The following is a 17,925-nucleotide window of genomic DNA, read 5'->3' as shown; positions in this document are numbered from 1 at the left end:
TAGAAAAAAAACCTAACAAAAATACTGAATTGTGCAAATGCACATAAGAAATTACCAGATTTCTTCCTCAAAATACTCTCTTGGACATCAACAACAAATATGTCACTGGAGATTGAATACTCAGAAGACTCAAAGAACACTCTGGAAGACACAAGTGAGCAACAGGAAGAGGACAGTGCAGTGCCATCCTGTGTCTAATAATTACTCCAAAATTAAATTGGCCTCAATTAAAGAAGGGTCCAGGTTTGCCAATGGGGAGGTAGGAAGCTGGCAAAGGGGGCAATTGCCCAGGGACTGTGGCAATTTGAAAGGGCCCATGGGCTTTGGATATTGACGTACCTATGCCTACTCTGGGGAAAGTGTCTCCTGATTTTGGGGTTACTTGGCATATCAAAAGTGTCTTTGAATCAAGAGACACTGCTGCAGCTTTTTCCCAGCAGGCAGGTTGGCTCTGGAGAAGGGAGGAGAGGTGCGGTACGGCTGTCCTGGTGCTTTTCCAGACAGGTGGGGGATGAGGATGGGCAGGCCCAGGGCTCTTGTGCCAGGGCAGGGGTGTGCTTGGGGCTTCTCCACATGGTGGTGGGGAGTTATGGTAATGGCAGAGGGAGAATGGCAGGGGGCCCGTTGATTTTTCTGCCTTGGAGCCCAGAATTGCTGTCAGTGGGCCTGAAAGTCTCACTTATTGTCACTTTTCTTCCACTATTTGATCTGAGCAGTGGGTCTGGCCCACGAAAGCTTATGAACATCAATAAGTGAAACCTAATAAACCATCTTGTTAGTCTTTAAAGTGCTACATAGTCCTGTTTATTATCACAGGCCAGCTCCTCAAGCCAAATTCACAGGGAAAGCCTGGAATTACATTACATACACAAATTCTATTCACATGCTAAGAGACTCAGTCGTGATTTAAATTGGTGGGGACTATCACTGAAGGTGCTAACAACTTTCTGAGTGGTATCCTTCCTGTCTTAGCAACCTATCTATTGACTTTGATCTTTATTTGCTTAGGTTTAGCACCCATTCTCCAGATACTTAAAGAAAAAACAGGAAGACTCATAACTCCGGTCATCTGAAGAAGTGGGCTGGGCCCACGAAAGCTCATGATACCATCTACATGCTTTGTTAGTCTATAAAGTGCTACCAGACCATTTGTTGTTTTTTCACTTATTGATGTTCATATCAGCATTAATAACACTGTACTGTAGGATATCTCATGGATAGTAGATGACTTTAAGGAACCTGGAAGCATCCTGAGAAACAAGAACAACAAAGTGATCTTCTCTGAGACCCTGTCTCATGAACAAAGTAAGGCAAAAGATTCTGGAAGTGAACTGCTGGCTAAATAAGTAGTGTAGAATTGAGGGTTTGAGGTTTGTGAAACATTGCTTCACCTTCTATGGGGAAAGGGGCTCTACATAGTTTAGATGACTCTGACCTCATTAAAAAAAGGGATCAATGTTCTTTGAAATAGGCTGGCTAGAATAGTCAGGAGGGCATTAAACTATAAAAAAGGAGAAGGATAACAAAATAAAAAAATATTAGAACACAATTAGCACAAAATTGAGATGTTGAGAACAAAATTAATCAAGGAACCGAAGGGCATGACGGAATTCTTGAACTGGCCATGTACCAATGCTTGGACCCTGGGTAACAAACAAGTGAAATTTGAATTTGTCATTTACCAGCATAAATGTCATGTAATTGGCATTACTGAAATCTGAGAGGATGATTTCCATGATTGGAGCATTAAAATAAATAATTATAAACCCATATTCCAATTATGGAAATCATCCTTTATTCCATGAGCAGAATAAATGTTGTTATATGCACAGGGGCATGGTGTAGATGTACGCTACCCATGGAAACAATACTGCTGGCTGTGGGCACTCTGCTAATCAGCTGGGTAGCATTTGACTCTCTCCTGGATGGCCGCCCAGGTGCTCAACTTACAGGGAATACTAATTATAACCTATTTAGGAAAGACTAAGTAGGCAAAACAGGAGGAGGAGTTACCTGTTTTCTAGTCACTGATTTCTTCAATGAAAATGATCCTGAATGCTTATGGATCAATGTCCTAAAAGGTAAAGCAAAATATGGGGTAACAGTTGATATTTGCTATGGACCATGAAGTCACACTAGGGAACAAGATGACAGGCTCTTTATGCACCTATCTATAATGTGTAGGAAAAAAAGCTGTGTGATTATGGGGGAGACATGATGGAGGTTACATTCTGCCAGTATTAAAATATTTTGGAATTTGTAAAACGTATAGAGGACAATTTACCTAACTCAGAGTGTTGCACTCAATATGAGGGGAACTGTATATTAAATCTCATCTTGACAGATGAGGAGGAACCAATCATGGAGCTAAATAATAATGGTAATTTAAGTACAAATGATCATGACTAACACATTTACAAATGTGCAAAAGAGAATAAAGTCCAGACAAGGGATATATACACAATGCTTTAACAGGGCCAGTTTCACAAACACTGAAAATATTTAGGAGCTAGATCAACTGGAAGGAAGAATTTAATGGGAAAATTAGATAATTTGGAATTGTTGAAGATGCCCCCAAAGCCACAATCCTACAACAGAGGAAGGCGGCCATATTGGTTACAAAACTGACCTGATTTAAATTGATCCTATGGCTTGGGGAGGCAAGCCCTCCAGCCCCACCTCTTCTGCCTGAGCCCCTGCTCCTTTTGTGCTCTGCCCACAATATGGCTCTTGTCCCCTTCCCTGGGCATGCCTCCAGCTTGGTACCAGTCTGCTCCTGAGTTCTGCACAGCTGCTTGGAGGCACAGCCCCAGCTTGCTCTGGAGAACTGGCAGGTGGCATGGCCCCAGCCTTTTCCTTCCCCTTCCCTGGAGCACCAGTGGGTAGTGTTTCCCCAGCCTGCCCCAGAACTCAGGAGAGCCAGCAGGAGGTGCAGCTGCAGCCTGCTCCAGCCCCGGAGCTCCAGAAAGTTGATAGGTAGCATGTTTGTAGCTTCCCCCAGCAGCAGAGAGCCAAAAGGTGGCATGGCCCCAGCCTCCTCCAACCCCAATGCCACAGATGGCATTGCCTCAGCTTCCTGCAGCCCCAGAGCTCTGGAAAGCTGGTAGGTGGCATGGCTGTAGTCTGCCCCAAACCTGGAGCTCTAGAGAGCTGGTGGGCAGTACAGCCCCAGGCTCCCTCAGCCTGGAGCACCAAGAGGTGTATCCTCAGCCTCCCTGGGCTTTGCCTGATGGCCAGCCCCCTAACCAGGTGCTCCCCTCACTTGCAGCTGAGCCACTGGACTCAGCGCTGAGAGGACAGGTGGCTTGACACAGTCTCCAGCCTGCCTCTGCTACCACTAAAGCAGGCTGGGGCAGGGGACTCCAGTGCAGCATGGGCAGGACCAGATGAGGCAGGTTGGGAAGGGAATTCCCTCCCCCTGCCTATGATACCTGCCATCCATGATGGCAACTATAAAAAATGAACATATAACAAATAGAAGACTTGAGAAAAGGAAGCAAAGAGACACAAGAGGAAATCTAAAGCCTGCAGAGGTAAGGATAATAAGGAATTTTAAAAATATATTTGGAAGAAAAAGAATCCTAACAATGGCATTAGTCCATTAATAGATGGAAATGGTAGAATTATAAATAATAATGTAGAAAAGGCATAAGTATTCAATAAATGTTTCTTTTCTGTATTTGGAAAAGAAAAGTATCTCAGAAGACATTTTTTAAAAACCAGATCCAGACAATTGCATGCAAGGGTTTTAAAAAAAATATGGCTGAGGAGCTTAATGAAACTTTGAGGCTGATTTTCAGTAAGTCTTGGAACATCAAGGATGTTCCAGAAGACTGGAAGAAAGCTAATGTATCAATTTTTAAAAAGAATAAATGGTATAACCCAGGTAGTTACAGGCCCTCAGTCAGACACTGATTCCAGGCAAGATAATAGAATGGCTCATGTAGAAATTGACTAATAACAAATTGAAATATGGCAATATAATTAATGCCAATCAAATCTGGCTTGTGGAAAACAGATCCTATCAAACTAACAGTTACAAAAAAAATGAGATTACATGTTTGGTTGATATGATCGGAGCTCTGCAAATCCACGGATATCCACTTTATATCAGCAAATATCCACATTCACAGATGTAGATGTGGATATCCGTTGTTCATTTTTGAGGATATGGATGCAGATACAAATTTTGTTTCTAGAACCCTACAAATTTGCGAATATGCACTTTATATCTGCGGATATTTGCATCTAGATATGGATGAGGATAAACATGGCTAATTTTTTTTACCAATACAGAGTTCTAGATAAAACATAAATTTGATCTAGTGGGTATTACTGATTTTTTTCACACCACTGCACAATGTAAGCTTTCCTGACACCAATAGTAGTGCAGACAGGGCCTTAGACTTCTTAAGTCATCTGATTGAGTACTGCATGACAGTTTGATTAAAAAACTAGAAAGATATATAATTAACATAGCACACATTACATAGATTAAAAAATTACTAACTGAATGGTCTTAATATATCAGGAGAATGGTACATGTAAATGATGAAGGAAAGGTCACGGATATCAGTGATCTGCATAGTTTGGTAAACTGGGCCCAACCAATCAATATGTTTTAATATAGCTAAATGTAAACATGTACATCTAGGATCAAAGAATGTAGGCCATTTTTATCTGATGGGGAAATACCTTGGGAAGCACTGACTCTGAACACAGTGTAAAGGTCATAGGATATGCTCAGCTGAACATGAGCTTCCATTGCAATGCTGGGGCCAAAAAAGCTTATCCATCTGAGGACAGCATTAACAGGGAAATCTCAAGTAGAAATATAGAGAATGTTTTACTTTTATAATTGGCTCTAGTGAGAGTGCTGCTCAAATACTGTGTCTATTTCTGGTGTCTACAGTTTAAAACTGGAAGGTATTAGGGAAGAGATAAGGAAAAGAAGGGTAGGGGCGAACTGTTAATGGTTTGTAAGTATCTATGTCGGGAACAACTATTTAATAATGGGCTCTTAAGTCAAGCAGAGAGAAGTATAACATGACAACTGAATGGATGGAAGTTGAAACTACACAAATTCTAACTAGAAAGAAAGGTGGAAATTTTTAAAAGTAAGCAATTAATTAATATTTACCAAGAGTCATGATGGACGCTCCATCACTGACAATTTTAAAGTCAAGACTGGAAATTTTTCTAAAAGATCTGTGTGACATTGCATCTCCATATTTTTATGGAAATGTGCTTCTGAATATGAATATGCCTAACTCAAATATGCTTTAGACAAAATGTTACATGTAACCTACTGGAGAGCTTGTAATCCCCGAATTTGTATATTCTCTATGTGTGTATATATCATTCCTGTACGTGAAGTCAGAAATATGAAGTATTAACCTGTTTTATTAATGAAGACTATTATTGGTACTCAAGGAACTTAATGGCCCAGTACTCATGTCAATGATCAGTGAATAGTCTTGTTTTTTCTGTAAAAATGGACTGTGGTTGGTCCTGCCAAGACAGGTGGGCAGGTCACCTGATGCTAGAACCCATACTGGATACGGTACTTTTCCATGGGAATGTGAAAGGGTTGAAATTGAACACGAAGAATTCCCGCCTTGGGGAAAATCAATTTATGAACAGGAAATTAAAAAACACGGAATTGCCAGACACCAAGACACCTGCTGCTTACCACCCAGAGACTGAATGGGGGAGGAACTGTGCCTAACCTAAGAGGCTGCCTAGCTTGTGTGAAAAGATTATTAGAACTACTGTTTGGGGAAGGAATTGCATGAAACTATTTTCTTAAGACTATTAGGCTTATCTGGCATGTTTTATGTAACTTAGTAATTTATTTTGATTTGTTATTACTTGCAACCACTTAAATCCTACTTTTTATGTTTAATAAATTCACCTTTGTAAATAATGTAAATAATTGTTACCTGGGGAGACAACAGCTGTGCATCTCTTTTTGTGAAGAGGACAGGGGGCTGCAGACAGGAGAGTTTAAGAGGGAGAGCAAGAGATCCCACCGCTGAACAGGCTACCAGGTAAGAGTACTAGCTTTTGGTGTGAGTGAGTTTGCTTGACTGTTTGAATTTTGAATATGATTTCAGGTGCTTTCAGTTTCTATTACCGTGGCAGTTGGGATTGTGTGTCTGGGCGTGTTTGATCCTTTGTCCCCTTGACTGCTTTTGATCAGCCTCAGGATCAAGCTTCCCCTGTGTGACTAATGAGGGGGTAGGCCTGACCTAGACGAGCAGGCTTTAAAAGCCAGAGGCAAAGAGACCAGGGGAACAAAATGGACAGGGGGCTGCAGACAGGGGAGTTTAGGAGGGAGTTTGAAAGAGGGAGGCCTACCTTGGTTAGGAAGACCCAAAATATCTGTGCTAGCACTGCTTCTGTCTCCTTGGACTCTGCCTGTAGCCAGACAGACCACCTGACCATAGATATCTCTACCCAGATCCTGGTGTGGTTTTGCAGGGACTGTGGCTTGCAATTCCCACTTACTGCAATTCAGGCAGAAGGGCCATCCAATGTGAAAGGTGTCTGTTGGTGGAATCTCTCAGGAAGCAGGTAGGAGAACTACAGGAGGAGGTAGGTAGGCTGAGGAGCATCTAAATCCACAAGCAATTCCTGGACAGTATTCATGTGGAGACAGCTGAGGTAGCTGTCCCACTACGCAAGCCTGCTGACACACCACTGGTGGAGGAGGAGATGGCTTAGGGAGACACTGGCAGCTGGTCACTTGTGGCAGCAGGCAGTGCTCCACTTCTGCTCCAAACCCTCCCACCGTGCTATTGGGAAACCGTTATGCTCTTTTTGGTATAGGAGATAAGGAATGACCCCCTACAGCTGAGGAGGCGAAGCCTCGTACTCCCAAAGAAGGGAGGTCTGCTGCCACCACTGTGAGCAGGTAGGGTAGTGATGGTTGGAGACCCTCTACTGAGGGGAACAGAGGCACCCATCTGTCACCCTGAAACATCATCTCAGGAGGTATGCTGCTTGCCAGAGGCCTGTATCTGAGACATTATGGAGGCACTGTTCAAGATTATCTGGCCCTCTGACTACTACCCCATGCTACTCATCTATGTGGGCACTAATGATAGTGCAAGGTATGACACTGAGTGGATCAAGAGTAACTACAGGGCTCTGGGAGTATGGTAAAGGAGTCTGGAGTGCAGGTGGTATTTTCTTCTATCCTTCCTGTCAAAGATAGGGGCCCAGACAGAGACAGGTGTATCCTAGAGGTGAATGCCTGGCTCTGAAGATGTTGTTGCCAGGAAGGCTTTGGCCTTCCCCTTGATCATGGGATGCTATTCCAGGAAGGACCATGAAGCAGGGATGGGATTCACCTTTCAAGGAAGGGGAAAGACTGTATTTGGATGCAGACTGGCTAATCGAGTGAAGAGGGATTTAAACTAGGTTCGACAGGGGCAGGTGACCATAGCCCACAGGTAAGTGAAGAACATGGAGACCTGGGAGATAGGTAGGAAATGGGAGGGAGTGTGGGCTATAATAGCAGAGAAAAAGAAGGGATAGGGCAGAACCGGGAGGCAAGATCAAATCAATGTCTTAGATACCTATATACAAATACAAGAAGTCAGGGTAATAAGCAGGAAGAACATGAAGTGCTAATAAACAAACACAACTATGACATCATTGGTATCACAGAGACTTGGTGGGATAATACACACAAATTGGAATATTGGTATACAAGGGTACAGCTTACTCAGGAAGAATAGGTGGGGAAAAAAGGGAGGAGGTGTTGCCTTATATATTAAAAAATGTATACACTTGGACTGAGGTGGAGATGGACGTAAGAGACAGATGTGTTGAGAGTCTCTGAGTTAGGGTAAAAGGGGTAAAAAACAAGGGTGATGTCATGGTAGGGGTCTACTACAGGCCACCTACCCAGGTGGAAGAGGTGGACAAGGCTTTTTCTAAACAACTAAAAAAGTGATTGAGAAAACAGGTTTTGGTGGTGGTGATGAGGGACTTCAACTATCCAGACATATGTTGGGAAACTAACACAGCGGGGCACAGACTATCCAATAAGTTCTTGGACTGAATTGAAGACTACTTTTTATTTCAGAGGTTGAAAAAGCTACTGGGGGGATGCTTTTCTAGATTTGATTTTAACAAATAGGGAGGAACTGGTTGAGAATTTGAAAGTGGAAGGCAGCTTAGGTGAAAGTGATCATAAAATCATAGAGTTCACGATTCTAAGGAATGGTAGAAGGGAGAACAGCAAAATAGAGACAATGGATTTCAGGAAGAGAGATTCTGGTAAGCTCAGAGAGCTGGTAGGTATGGTCCCATGGGAAGCAAGACTAAGAGGAAAAAAAACTGGAGAGAGTTGGCAGTTTTTCAAAGGGACATTATTAAGGGCCCAAAAGCAAGTTATTCCGCTGTGTAGGAAAGATAGAAAGTATGGCAAAAGACCGCCTTGGCTTAATCAGGAGCTCTTTCATGATCTAAAAATAAAAAAGGAGTCCTATAAAAAGTGGAAACTAGGACAAATTACAAAGGATGAATATAAGTGAATACAGGTATGCAGGGGCAAGATTAAAAAGGCAAAGGCACAAAACGAGCTCAAACTAGCTACAGACATAAAGGGAAACAAGAAGAGATTCAAGGCTGAGTAGCCTTGCTGTACAGTTGCCTCTATTCCGATGTAGTAAAACTCAGTTATTTCATTCTTCTCAAAACAGGTAATTTATATTGTGAGATAAATCTGCAAAATAAGCCATTTTTGATAGAAGAGCAAAATTCACATGAAAATGGCAAAACCCACTACCCTTTCTTTAACTTCATCTTATAAGCAACTGATTTTTTTAAGAGTAATCAAATAACTGCACGTCAGCCAAGAAATTAACCAACTTAGGTGAAATATAAATTTCAATGAGTCATAAACACTTAAAAATTGGGACAGCATAGTATAAAAGCAATAAGGTCCCCAAAATAGAATAGCTCAACTTGAAGTTATAATGTTTATCCATTGAACCCATGACTTACCAGTCTCTGCATGCTTTTTACATGGGTAGGACTGATAGATAAGGCCTCTTCATACCAGCGTTTGGCTTCATCAATATTTCCTCGAAGTTCAGCCACTTGACCTCTCATGTAGAGGACATTATGTGACATTGGAAAGAGATTAGCTGCTTCCTGGATACATGCTGTGGCTTCAGCAGGCTTCCCAATTCCTATGTAGACTTCAGCTATAAGAGGGGAAAAAGTAGATACATTAATGTTATGTTCTCCGGTTATTCATAATATGCTAAAACTTTGCAAGAGCAGTTATATTTTCTTTAGGGCTTTTTTCTCCCATTTCCTGCCAAGTGAAGAAGGTTATTTTATTCAAGAAGGGTCACAACTGAAGCTTACAAGAAGTTGTTACATAAACTGTACCCAAAATGAATCTTTTAGAAAATAAGCAGTTTTTCTGTCACGTGAATTCTTAATTTTTCTTACAATGGCTGTTCCAGACAGCTGAGAGCTTTTAACAGAAATGTTTCAGTACTACAAGGTAACCTTAAAACAGGTACCTTTAATAAACTCTGGTTATTCTACAATCCTGTCAGCATATACAATGGCAGTATTCAAGTAAACCACTGTCCCCCCACATTTGAACTGACTGGAAGGCATCGATTATTGAAATGACTGAAAAGTTTCTGTTTGTTATTGATTTGATTTTACAAGTCACAAGCTGAGGGAAGTGGCATCTGCTCATATTCCCAACCACTGTAAGTAGCAACCTGATCCAAATTTTCCTATTGAATATTTAAACCTTTTCTTCTTAACACGTTTGATAAGAAAAAGATAGTTCTCAGTAGCGTAACAGAATTGTGTGCCAGGCTTACTCAGCATTCTGATTTGCTGAAAAACTGCTTGTAACACATGAGAAATACATTATCTAACACAGCCCCATAGTGATTTTAAATAAACAGTAAAAGCTGTAGATTTATATTGGCAATAGTTAACTTAAAATGATTCATAATTGATTTAAATAACTGGCTGGCCTGAGAATGGACTGTCTTTACGTTGGGTTGACTTGCTAAAAGTTGCCCAATAAGTAATTAATGGATATATATGAAAGTGTTTTGTTCCAGGCATTCTCCAAGTCTTCAATTTTATGATTATATTGATCAATTAGCTCAAAGTCCATCTTTGGACTGGGAGCAAAGGGCTTAATGATGATGATCAATAAACAATTGTTATCAATTTGTTTGGACAGCATAACTGGGCCACACATCCTGACCGGGACCTCTGGATGCTACCATAGCACAGTTTAACAACAAACAGCAACTAATTTGGTTTAAAAAGTCAAAGCACTAAAGATGCGTCTCTTCTCTTCACGATAACTTCACACAGACAAACAAGCTTTCATGGAGGACCTTGCAACAAAAGCTGAAGATGCAGCTAATCGAAGGGAGCAAGGAAACATGTACAGAATCACCAAGCTTGTTTGTGGCAAGTATCGTGGCAGGACAAATGCCCCCATTAAGGACAAACAAGGGCAGTTACTGTCAACAGAGAAAGAGCAAGAAGAGATGGTATAAGAAGGCTGCAATTAAAACAATTTGCTGCCCCTCACATTATCTCTTATCCACCCTGAATAACAAAACTAAATATCTTTTTAAAAAGTTTTGCTTAACAACTCTGATATTATTGTTCACCATATGATTTAAATCTTTTCTTTAACCTTGGTTCGATGACATCTGAGGCTGGTAAATGCTACAATCTGATTACACATTCCCATTCTTTTCAATCTCTCATCATATGAGTTTTTCACAGCCCTTAATCATACTTATGTCCCTTCACTTAACTCCCAATAATTCCGTAATATCTCTTCTAAGATGGGATGACCAGTACTATATGCACTATTCCCCGAAGAGGTTGCATCACTATTTTTATATAATGCCATTATACTGTTCTCTATCCAATTCCTTTTGAAACTGACAATTTTGTTTGTTTTTCTGCATTCAGCCACACAATGAGGAGAGGCCTTCATTGAACTGTTTTGACTATCAACCCGGTCCCTTTCTTGAGTTTATACTAGTATTTAAAACCCTATGAAGCAAAGAGGTAATTTAAATGTTTTCCTTCATTATGTTGCATTTATCAGTACAGAATTTTATTTGCCATTTAGCTGTGCATTCATATACTTTAGTTAAGTCTCTGAAGTTCTCTGTGGCCTTGATATACCTAAACAGGTAGCTGCCTCACTATTCATACCACCCTTTTCCAGATCATTAATATATTTCATGGGATCTAGTATAGAGCCTTACAAAAACCCCACCATTAACCTTTAGCCACAGTTAAAATTGTCCATTTAGTTTTATTGTCTGTCTCCTTCTTCTTCCTGATTTTGATCTATGACAATACTTTGCCTATTTTTGATCTATGGTAAAACTCTCACTCCACAACTACTTAGTTTCTTAAAATATGTAGTTCTAACACGAATACAGAATCAAAAATACCCAGTCATAATTAACAGGGAGGACCAGTGTGGTCAATAACACCAGAGAAACAATAGCATGAAGAGTTTGTTTTTGGTTGCGTTAAATTTAACTTGACAATGAGCCATACAAGGAAGAGATATCACAAAACAGATAACAGATGTAGCATTAAATGGAGGGAGAGACAGACAGACAGATCAGGAATGATGAGGAAGGTCCAGAGTTGCTGGTTTAGACAGTAGATGATGTGAGAAGCTGGTGCCACCTAAAGACACAGATTTGAATGAAAAGATGCATGGATCAAACATGGAGCCTTGGGGGACACCTGTGGTAAGCGAGAGAGAGTTGGAGGAAGACACATGTAAAGGCACACTAAAAACTGGGAATGGTAGAAGAACTAATAGAGGATAGGAGTCATGAAAGTCTGAAGGAAACTAATGAGAGTAAGTGAGTAATCAGAAAAGTCAGGGAAGGATAAGAGCTGGGTAAAGAATGGGCTTCAGGTTCAGAATTATTAATCTTTTGCCTATTCTGGGAATTTACATGAGCACTTTTCTCACAGTGTACTCTGATTAAAAACATTACTTTATCTTTTAGGAATAACCTATATTGCCAGGTAACTGAAGTCTACTGCAGATAACTGGCTCAAACTTAAGACAAGACTGAAGTTAGTGAAAGTTTGTATTATTAGTCAGGGATACAGAGGCTTTAGTGGTGAAGGAATTAAAAGCAGCAGTCTTTGAACAGAACAGTATGAAAGAAAGGATGGAAGAGCTGGGGAACAAGGAGGAGATATGGAGCAGGTGATGCAGAGAAAAAAGGAGATCTCAAAATGTTACATAAATGTCATAACGGGGGCAGGAGATTAGGTAACCATTTTGAGGCTCACCCATCATCAGCTATTGATAAGAACTGAAAAGAGGTTGTGGCCCTAATTTCATGAGAAACTCCAAAAGCACTAAGGAGCAAATTTTGAATGAAAGGCACTTTGTCTTTATAGAACACAGTGGATCCATCATTATTGCGCACACCACCTCTATGCTTCTGGCTGAGGGAACGATCACAAGAAATGCAATTTAATTGATAACTGAGACACAGTTAAATTGCTTAAATGAAAGCTCAGTGAGTGCCAAAAGCACAAGATTTGAATCCTAAGAAGAGAAGGTTTCCTCACTGGTGAGAAAGTTAGGAGTAGACTCTAAGAATTTGCGAGTCAATGGATGAGCGAAAATTGAATAACCATCTGATAGTGGAAGGCACACATTGATTATTGCCATATGACTGTGTAGAAATGAGGGAAAGCCCAGTTGTTTTGAGTGACAGAAAATAGTACAAAATGAGGTGAATATCGAGGACTCAGGAGATACATTATCTTCTGTGCTCACATGGAAAATGCTTTCACTTGGCTGATTAGTGTTTACTAGTGGAATCCTTTCTGCAGTTATGATGGCTAACTAAATGCCAAACCATGAGATGAAACGCTCTGGAATTGGGACATTTGAGCTTCCCTTTCTCTTGGTGTCAAGAGATGAGGAAAGTATTAGATGATAATCAGAGGAGGAAATGACGGCCATAGGAGTTTTGGGAACCAAAAATCTCTCTCTCCCTATCCGGATGAATTTTCCAAAAGGGAGAAAAAGCATAGATGAGATGATCTGAGGATGGATCGAGTGCATCATCAGAGAGTATAGTTCCAGAACTCCTTTGCAGCAATATAGATTGCTTTTTTTTGTTCATTTCAGAGATAAACAGATCCCAGCGGGAGGGTCCCCAATGAGCTGTTTGCTATTGAATCATGCAGCTCCTATGTATGATGGATAGCATGATGCCTGCTGAGGGTCTCCGCCAACATATTATGAGTTCCTGGCAGATATGTTGCCACAGGGTTATTTGATTTCTCATATACCAGTTCCACAGAGTGACTGATCTCACATCTCCATGTGATGCAAAAGATGGTTTTCATGTTGTCTAACATTACAAAGACATAGTGAGACAAGATGACCTGTAGAAACACCTTGCAAGCTTTTTGGATTCCCCCAGTTTCAGACAGTTGATTTGTATCCTGGTCTCTCAGAGTGCTCAAGTGCTCTGTGCCATATGGTTGCCTATGTGGGCTCCCCAGTCTTAGCGAGTCATCTGTAATGATCATTTTGTTTGGCAAGGATGGTAGGAAGGGAATGCCCACACATACCTGATGTGAATACACCCACCACATCAAGAAAGTAATTACTCTCCAAATATCAGAGGGGTAGCCGTGTTAGTTTGTATCCGCAAAAACAACAAGGAGTCCGTAAAGACTAGCAGATTAATCTGGGCATAAGCTTTTGTAGGCAAAGATGAATCTGATACGTGAGTCTTTGGTCACAAAAGCTTATGCCCAAATAAATCTGTTAATCTTTAAGGTGGCACAGGACTCCTCATTATTATTCTTCAAGGAATTTGTCAAGTATGATGTTTATGCTGTGTTTGGTTGGTGATTACACTATCTGGAGCCATGCCTCAAGTCAACATAGATAGAGTCTGGCAAATGAGTTAGTACATGAAGTCATGTGCCCCTTGAGAGAAAGACAAGTTCTGACTGAAGCTCAAGGGTAGCATTTAATCTTATTACCTGCCTGTTGGTAATAAGACTTTCCAAGTTCATACTGACTGATAGGGAAGTAAGTAAATAAAGCATTAAAAAGGTTGACTCATAAGATTCCTGATATGTCTTGAACCCTATTGTTGATATAGGTGAAATTAGTGAAACCATTCCACTTAAAATGAGCTGCTACTATCAGAAAGACCTTGATAAAGAACCCTACTTCAGAGAAACACTATTTCATTACAGCAAGGGGAGCTCTTCACCCACCCTGTACTGGACTCTGTAGTCCAGGCTGCCACAGAGAGGTAGACAACATCTTAAATCCACTCCTAAGAGGCTAAACATCTAGACATGCTGTGGCTGGTATACACCAGACTGCACTAGCAGGTTCCAGAATAGATTCATTAACAAGACATGCTATTCAAGTGGATCCAGTGGTTTGTAGGATAACCAGGAGTTTGTATTGAGTGTCCTGGACTTCTTCTAGGGAGATCTGGAATTCCTCAGGTACCCTTTGCAATAAATCCTGAAACTGCTTATGATTATCTGGAGGGGAAAGAGATGCAGGGGTGACTGCTTATGGGGCCACAAAGAAGGCAATTTTGTCTGTACTGTTTCATATTATTTTGCACAATGTCAGAAGGAGGCTCTGATTGTTTCTTTAGAGGGGAATGGTGGACCAATTCCCCGACGTAATGCACAGTCTGTATATCTGGCATACGGGGCCCATGTTTTCTAGTATGATCAGTATGTTGCTTCAGGAGAGAGTTTGGGCAGGGGGTCCCAAGGCCTGGGGTACCAGTGGAACTGGGGAAAATGCTGTGGTGGGTTTTGGTACCAGGAGCACAATGGACACTGCTTGAAAGAATTTATTTATGGGTTTAGGTTTGGCTTTGTTTTTTTGGAGTCTAAATAGTAAAAATTATGTACAGTTGCCTCTATTCTTTACTGGATGTAAACAAAACAGAAACACAAATAAGGTGTTTTATATTTTTGTCTTTAGTAGTTGTCCTTGCTTTTGCTTTTTTGGTTCCCTGCCCTTTTAACAATACAAAGCTTCCCAGATAATAAGTCTGCTGCTGTGAAAAGTGATATTTGTATGTTACTCATCATTTTTCACAGTCTTCCAGCTAACTACTAAGTCCGTTGTGAAAAATGGTTATTAACAAACATACAAATATCACTTTTCACAGCAGCAGACTTACTAACTAGCGGGGAGGCTCTGCAAAGTGATACTTGCGCATTTGTTAATATTTTTCTCAGCAAGTCTGTACAAATTAAGCCCTGGCAGGAGGGAGGATGCAGTGGGGGCAAATGTGATTTGGGGGTAGGTATATGGGGGCCACAGGAAGCAGTGGGGACCAAGAGTGAAGGGGGCGATTAGACCTGTGGCTGGAGCCCAAGATCAGAAGCTGCTGGAGTTGGAGCCTAGAGCTCTGTGGCAAGAGCTAAAGTTTGGATCCTAACCTTTGCAGGTGGAGCTTGTGGCTGGAGACTGAAGCCCAAGCTCACTTCCTCTGGGAAAGGGAGGGGAAAGGAGTTACCTGGAGGGTGTAACTATGCAGTCCGAAGTTATCGCTGACCATTCCTGGAGAAAATAAATGGATAAGGCAGTTGTCAGAAATTGGGGAAACTGGATTCAAGGAATGGTCTGTTGTGTGGTCCTCAGGTGTACTCTCAAAACGACTTCTCAGCTCCTTTTTTGGAGTGGTTTGAGCCTAACTGGGAAGAAGGTAGTGGCAGGCGGTTCATGTGTGATCTATGGCCCTCTGGCTTATTGTACATCAGGTCCTGCCAAGGCTGGCTCCCTTGTCCCTGTGGGAGTAGCAGTTCAAAGCACTCATGCACTGGGCCCAGCATAAGCTTCAAAAGTCTTCAGAGTGGTACTGGAGTCTTTCAGCCCATGCACTTTACTATCTGTCTACTATGCAAACAGAGCCTGGCCATAGAAGGGAGGGTCCTGAATTAAATGATGTGCCTTGGTGGAAGCAGCCAGCAAGATTGCTGCACAAAGAAGGCAGGCGCTATGGTGGAAGCTGTGAAGTCTGAGGTGTCTGATGCCACTTGGAGAGCAGCTCTGGCAAAAGCTGTTCTTGTCGAGAATTGTCTGGAATTCTCTGTGGGAGCCCTCTCTGGGAGGACATTCTCAAATTTGGCTGTGGTCTGCCACATATTAAAATCATAGTGGCTCAAGAGAGCCTAGTGATTGGCCACATTCAACTGCAGCCTAGTTGAAGAATACATTCTCCGTCCAAATACATCCAGCGTCTTGGAGTCTTTATTTTTGTGCTTAGCTCTAGGTTGTCCCTGATGTTCCCTATGGTTAATCACCTCAACCATCAGGGAAGTTGTGGCACGGTGAGAATAGAAGTATTTGTGCCCCTTAGTTGGGACAAAGTACTTGTTCTTTACCCACTTGGAGATGGGGGCAGAAAGGTGGGGGGCTTACCACAAAGTGTTAGGGTATGTCTACACTACCACCCTAGTTCGAAGTAGGGTGGTTAATGTAGTCAACCGAAGTTGCAAATGAAGCCCGGGATTTAAATATCCCGGGCTTCATTTGAATCTTGCTGGGCGCCGCCATTTTTAAATCCCCGGTAGTTCGGACTCCGTGCCCGCAGATACACGCGGCATAGAGTAGGTAGTTCGAATTAGGCTAATTCGAACTACCGTTACACCTCGTGGACAGAAATCCTAATTCGAACTACCTACTCCGTGCCGCGTGTAGCCGCAGGCACGGAGTCCGAACTACCGGGGATTTAAAAATGGCGGCACCCGGCAAGATGCAAATGAAGTCCGGGATATTTAAATCCCAGGCTTCATTTGCAACTTCGGTTGACTACATTAACCACCCTACTTCGAACTAGGGTGGTAGTGTAGACATACCCTTAGTTATTTTTGATTCCCTTTTATGAAGGCAAACAGCCACCCTACTAGGGCCTGTGGCAGAGAGGACATTAAACAGTCTGCTTGCTCCTCAAATTTCTCTGCTTGCAGGCCGAAGTTGGATGTGACTCTATTTAGTAGTTTCCTGGTGCACCTTGAAACAGGAGAGGAGTTCTCATGACAATCTTCTGTGACAACAATGTGACAACGATACTGTAGCTTCCATGGTGCTGTCTGGTGGTCCAGTAGGTTGACCCCCCTTCATCTACATGGATATGGCGGGAGGTGTTTCTTGTCCTGAGGCCTCAAGCACCAAAGGAGGTTGAGTTGTCAACGCCATCAGCCTGCCCGAAACTTATGACAAGTGGACTGGTTGGGAAGGCTAAGTGAACCATCATGGGTCCAGTACTACCGTGCAGGCCACTAGTTATGGGGCCACAGGGCAGATTATGGTGCTTGTGATATAGATGGCATTGACGGACTAAGAGGTTGCCCTGCCAATACCAAACCCTGATTTGTACTGGATCCACATCCAGAGCAGTCAGTACTGTGTGACCAGGATCTACTGGCTCATGGTCGTGACTACAGGAAAATGGTCCGAGTGAGACATGAGCCTCTGAGGGCACCTCATGACAGTGGCACTTTGTGGATCCAAGATAGGAGACCAGCAATCCATGACTCATGCTCCAAGACTGATATTTGGATGAGGAGTGAGAGCTAGAAGTATTGCAAGCTAGAGTTCCCTGAACATGGCGATACCTATCTCAGGAACTGGTGACAGGGCTCACAGATCCTTTCATCCAAACACTCTGAGGATCTGTAACAGCAACTTGGCTCTAGGAGTCTGTCTCAATGTTCTTGCTACTGTGAGTCTGTGCCAGATAACTGATAAAATATGCCTTGAGTCCTGCTGTTGGTGTCCTACATCTGGTGATCAGGGAGGGCACCAATGCATTTGCCTCCCCAAGTCCGAGATGTTTCAGCTCCTTGCGG

General features: G+C 42.1%; 1 protein-coding gene across 6 annotated transcripts in view; it reads right to left on the bottom strand.

Annotated features, from left to right (window-relative positions):
- TTC7B (tetratricopeptide repeat domain 7B) overlaps positions 1 to 17,925 on the bottom strand; it is a 252,974-nt gene that overhangs the window by 44,216 nt on the left and 190,833 nt on the right. For 5 of the 6 annotated variants that reach the window (XM_075926715.2, XM_089778382.1, XM_075926717.2 and 2 more), the window contains one exon: positions 9,019 to 9,221. In XM_075926715.2, coding sequence (XP_075782830.2) covers positions 9,019 to 9,221 — 203 coding nt within the window. Of the gene's footprint in view, positions 1 to 2,013; positions 2,075 to 9,018; positions 9,222 to 17,925 lie in introns of all 6 variants that reach the window. The other variant, XM_089778383.1, reaches the window with a different exon arrangement.

Source organism: Pelodiscus sinensis, chromosome 5, assembly GCF_052426305.1.
Source record: "Pelodiscus sinensis isolate ZL-2025 chromosome 5, ASM5242630v1, whole genome shotgun sequence".
Taxonomy (NCBI): Eukaryota; Metazoa; Chordata; order Testudines; family Trionychidae; genus Pelodiscus; species Pelodiscus sinensis.
The sequence above is the reverse complement of the archived record's forward strand: the minus strand, read 5'-3'. Positions and strand labels throughout refer to the sequence as shown.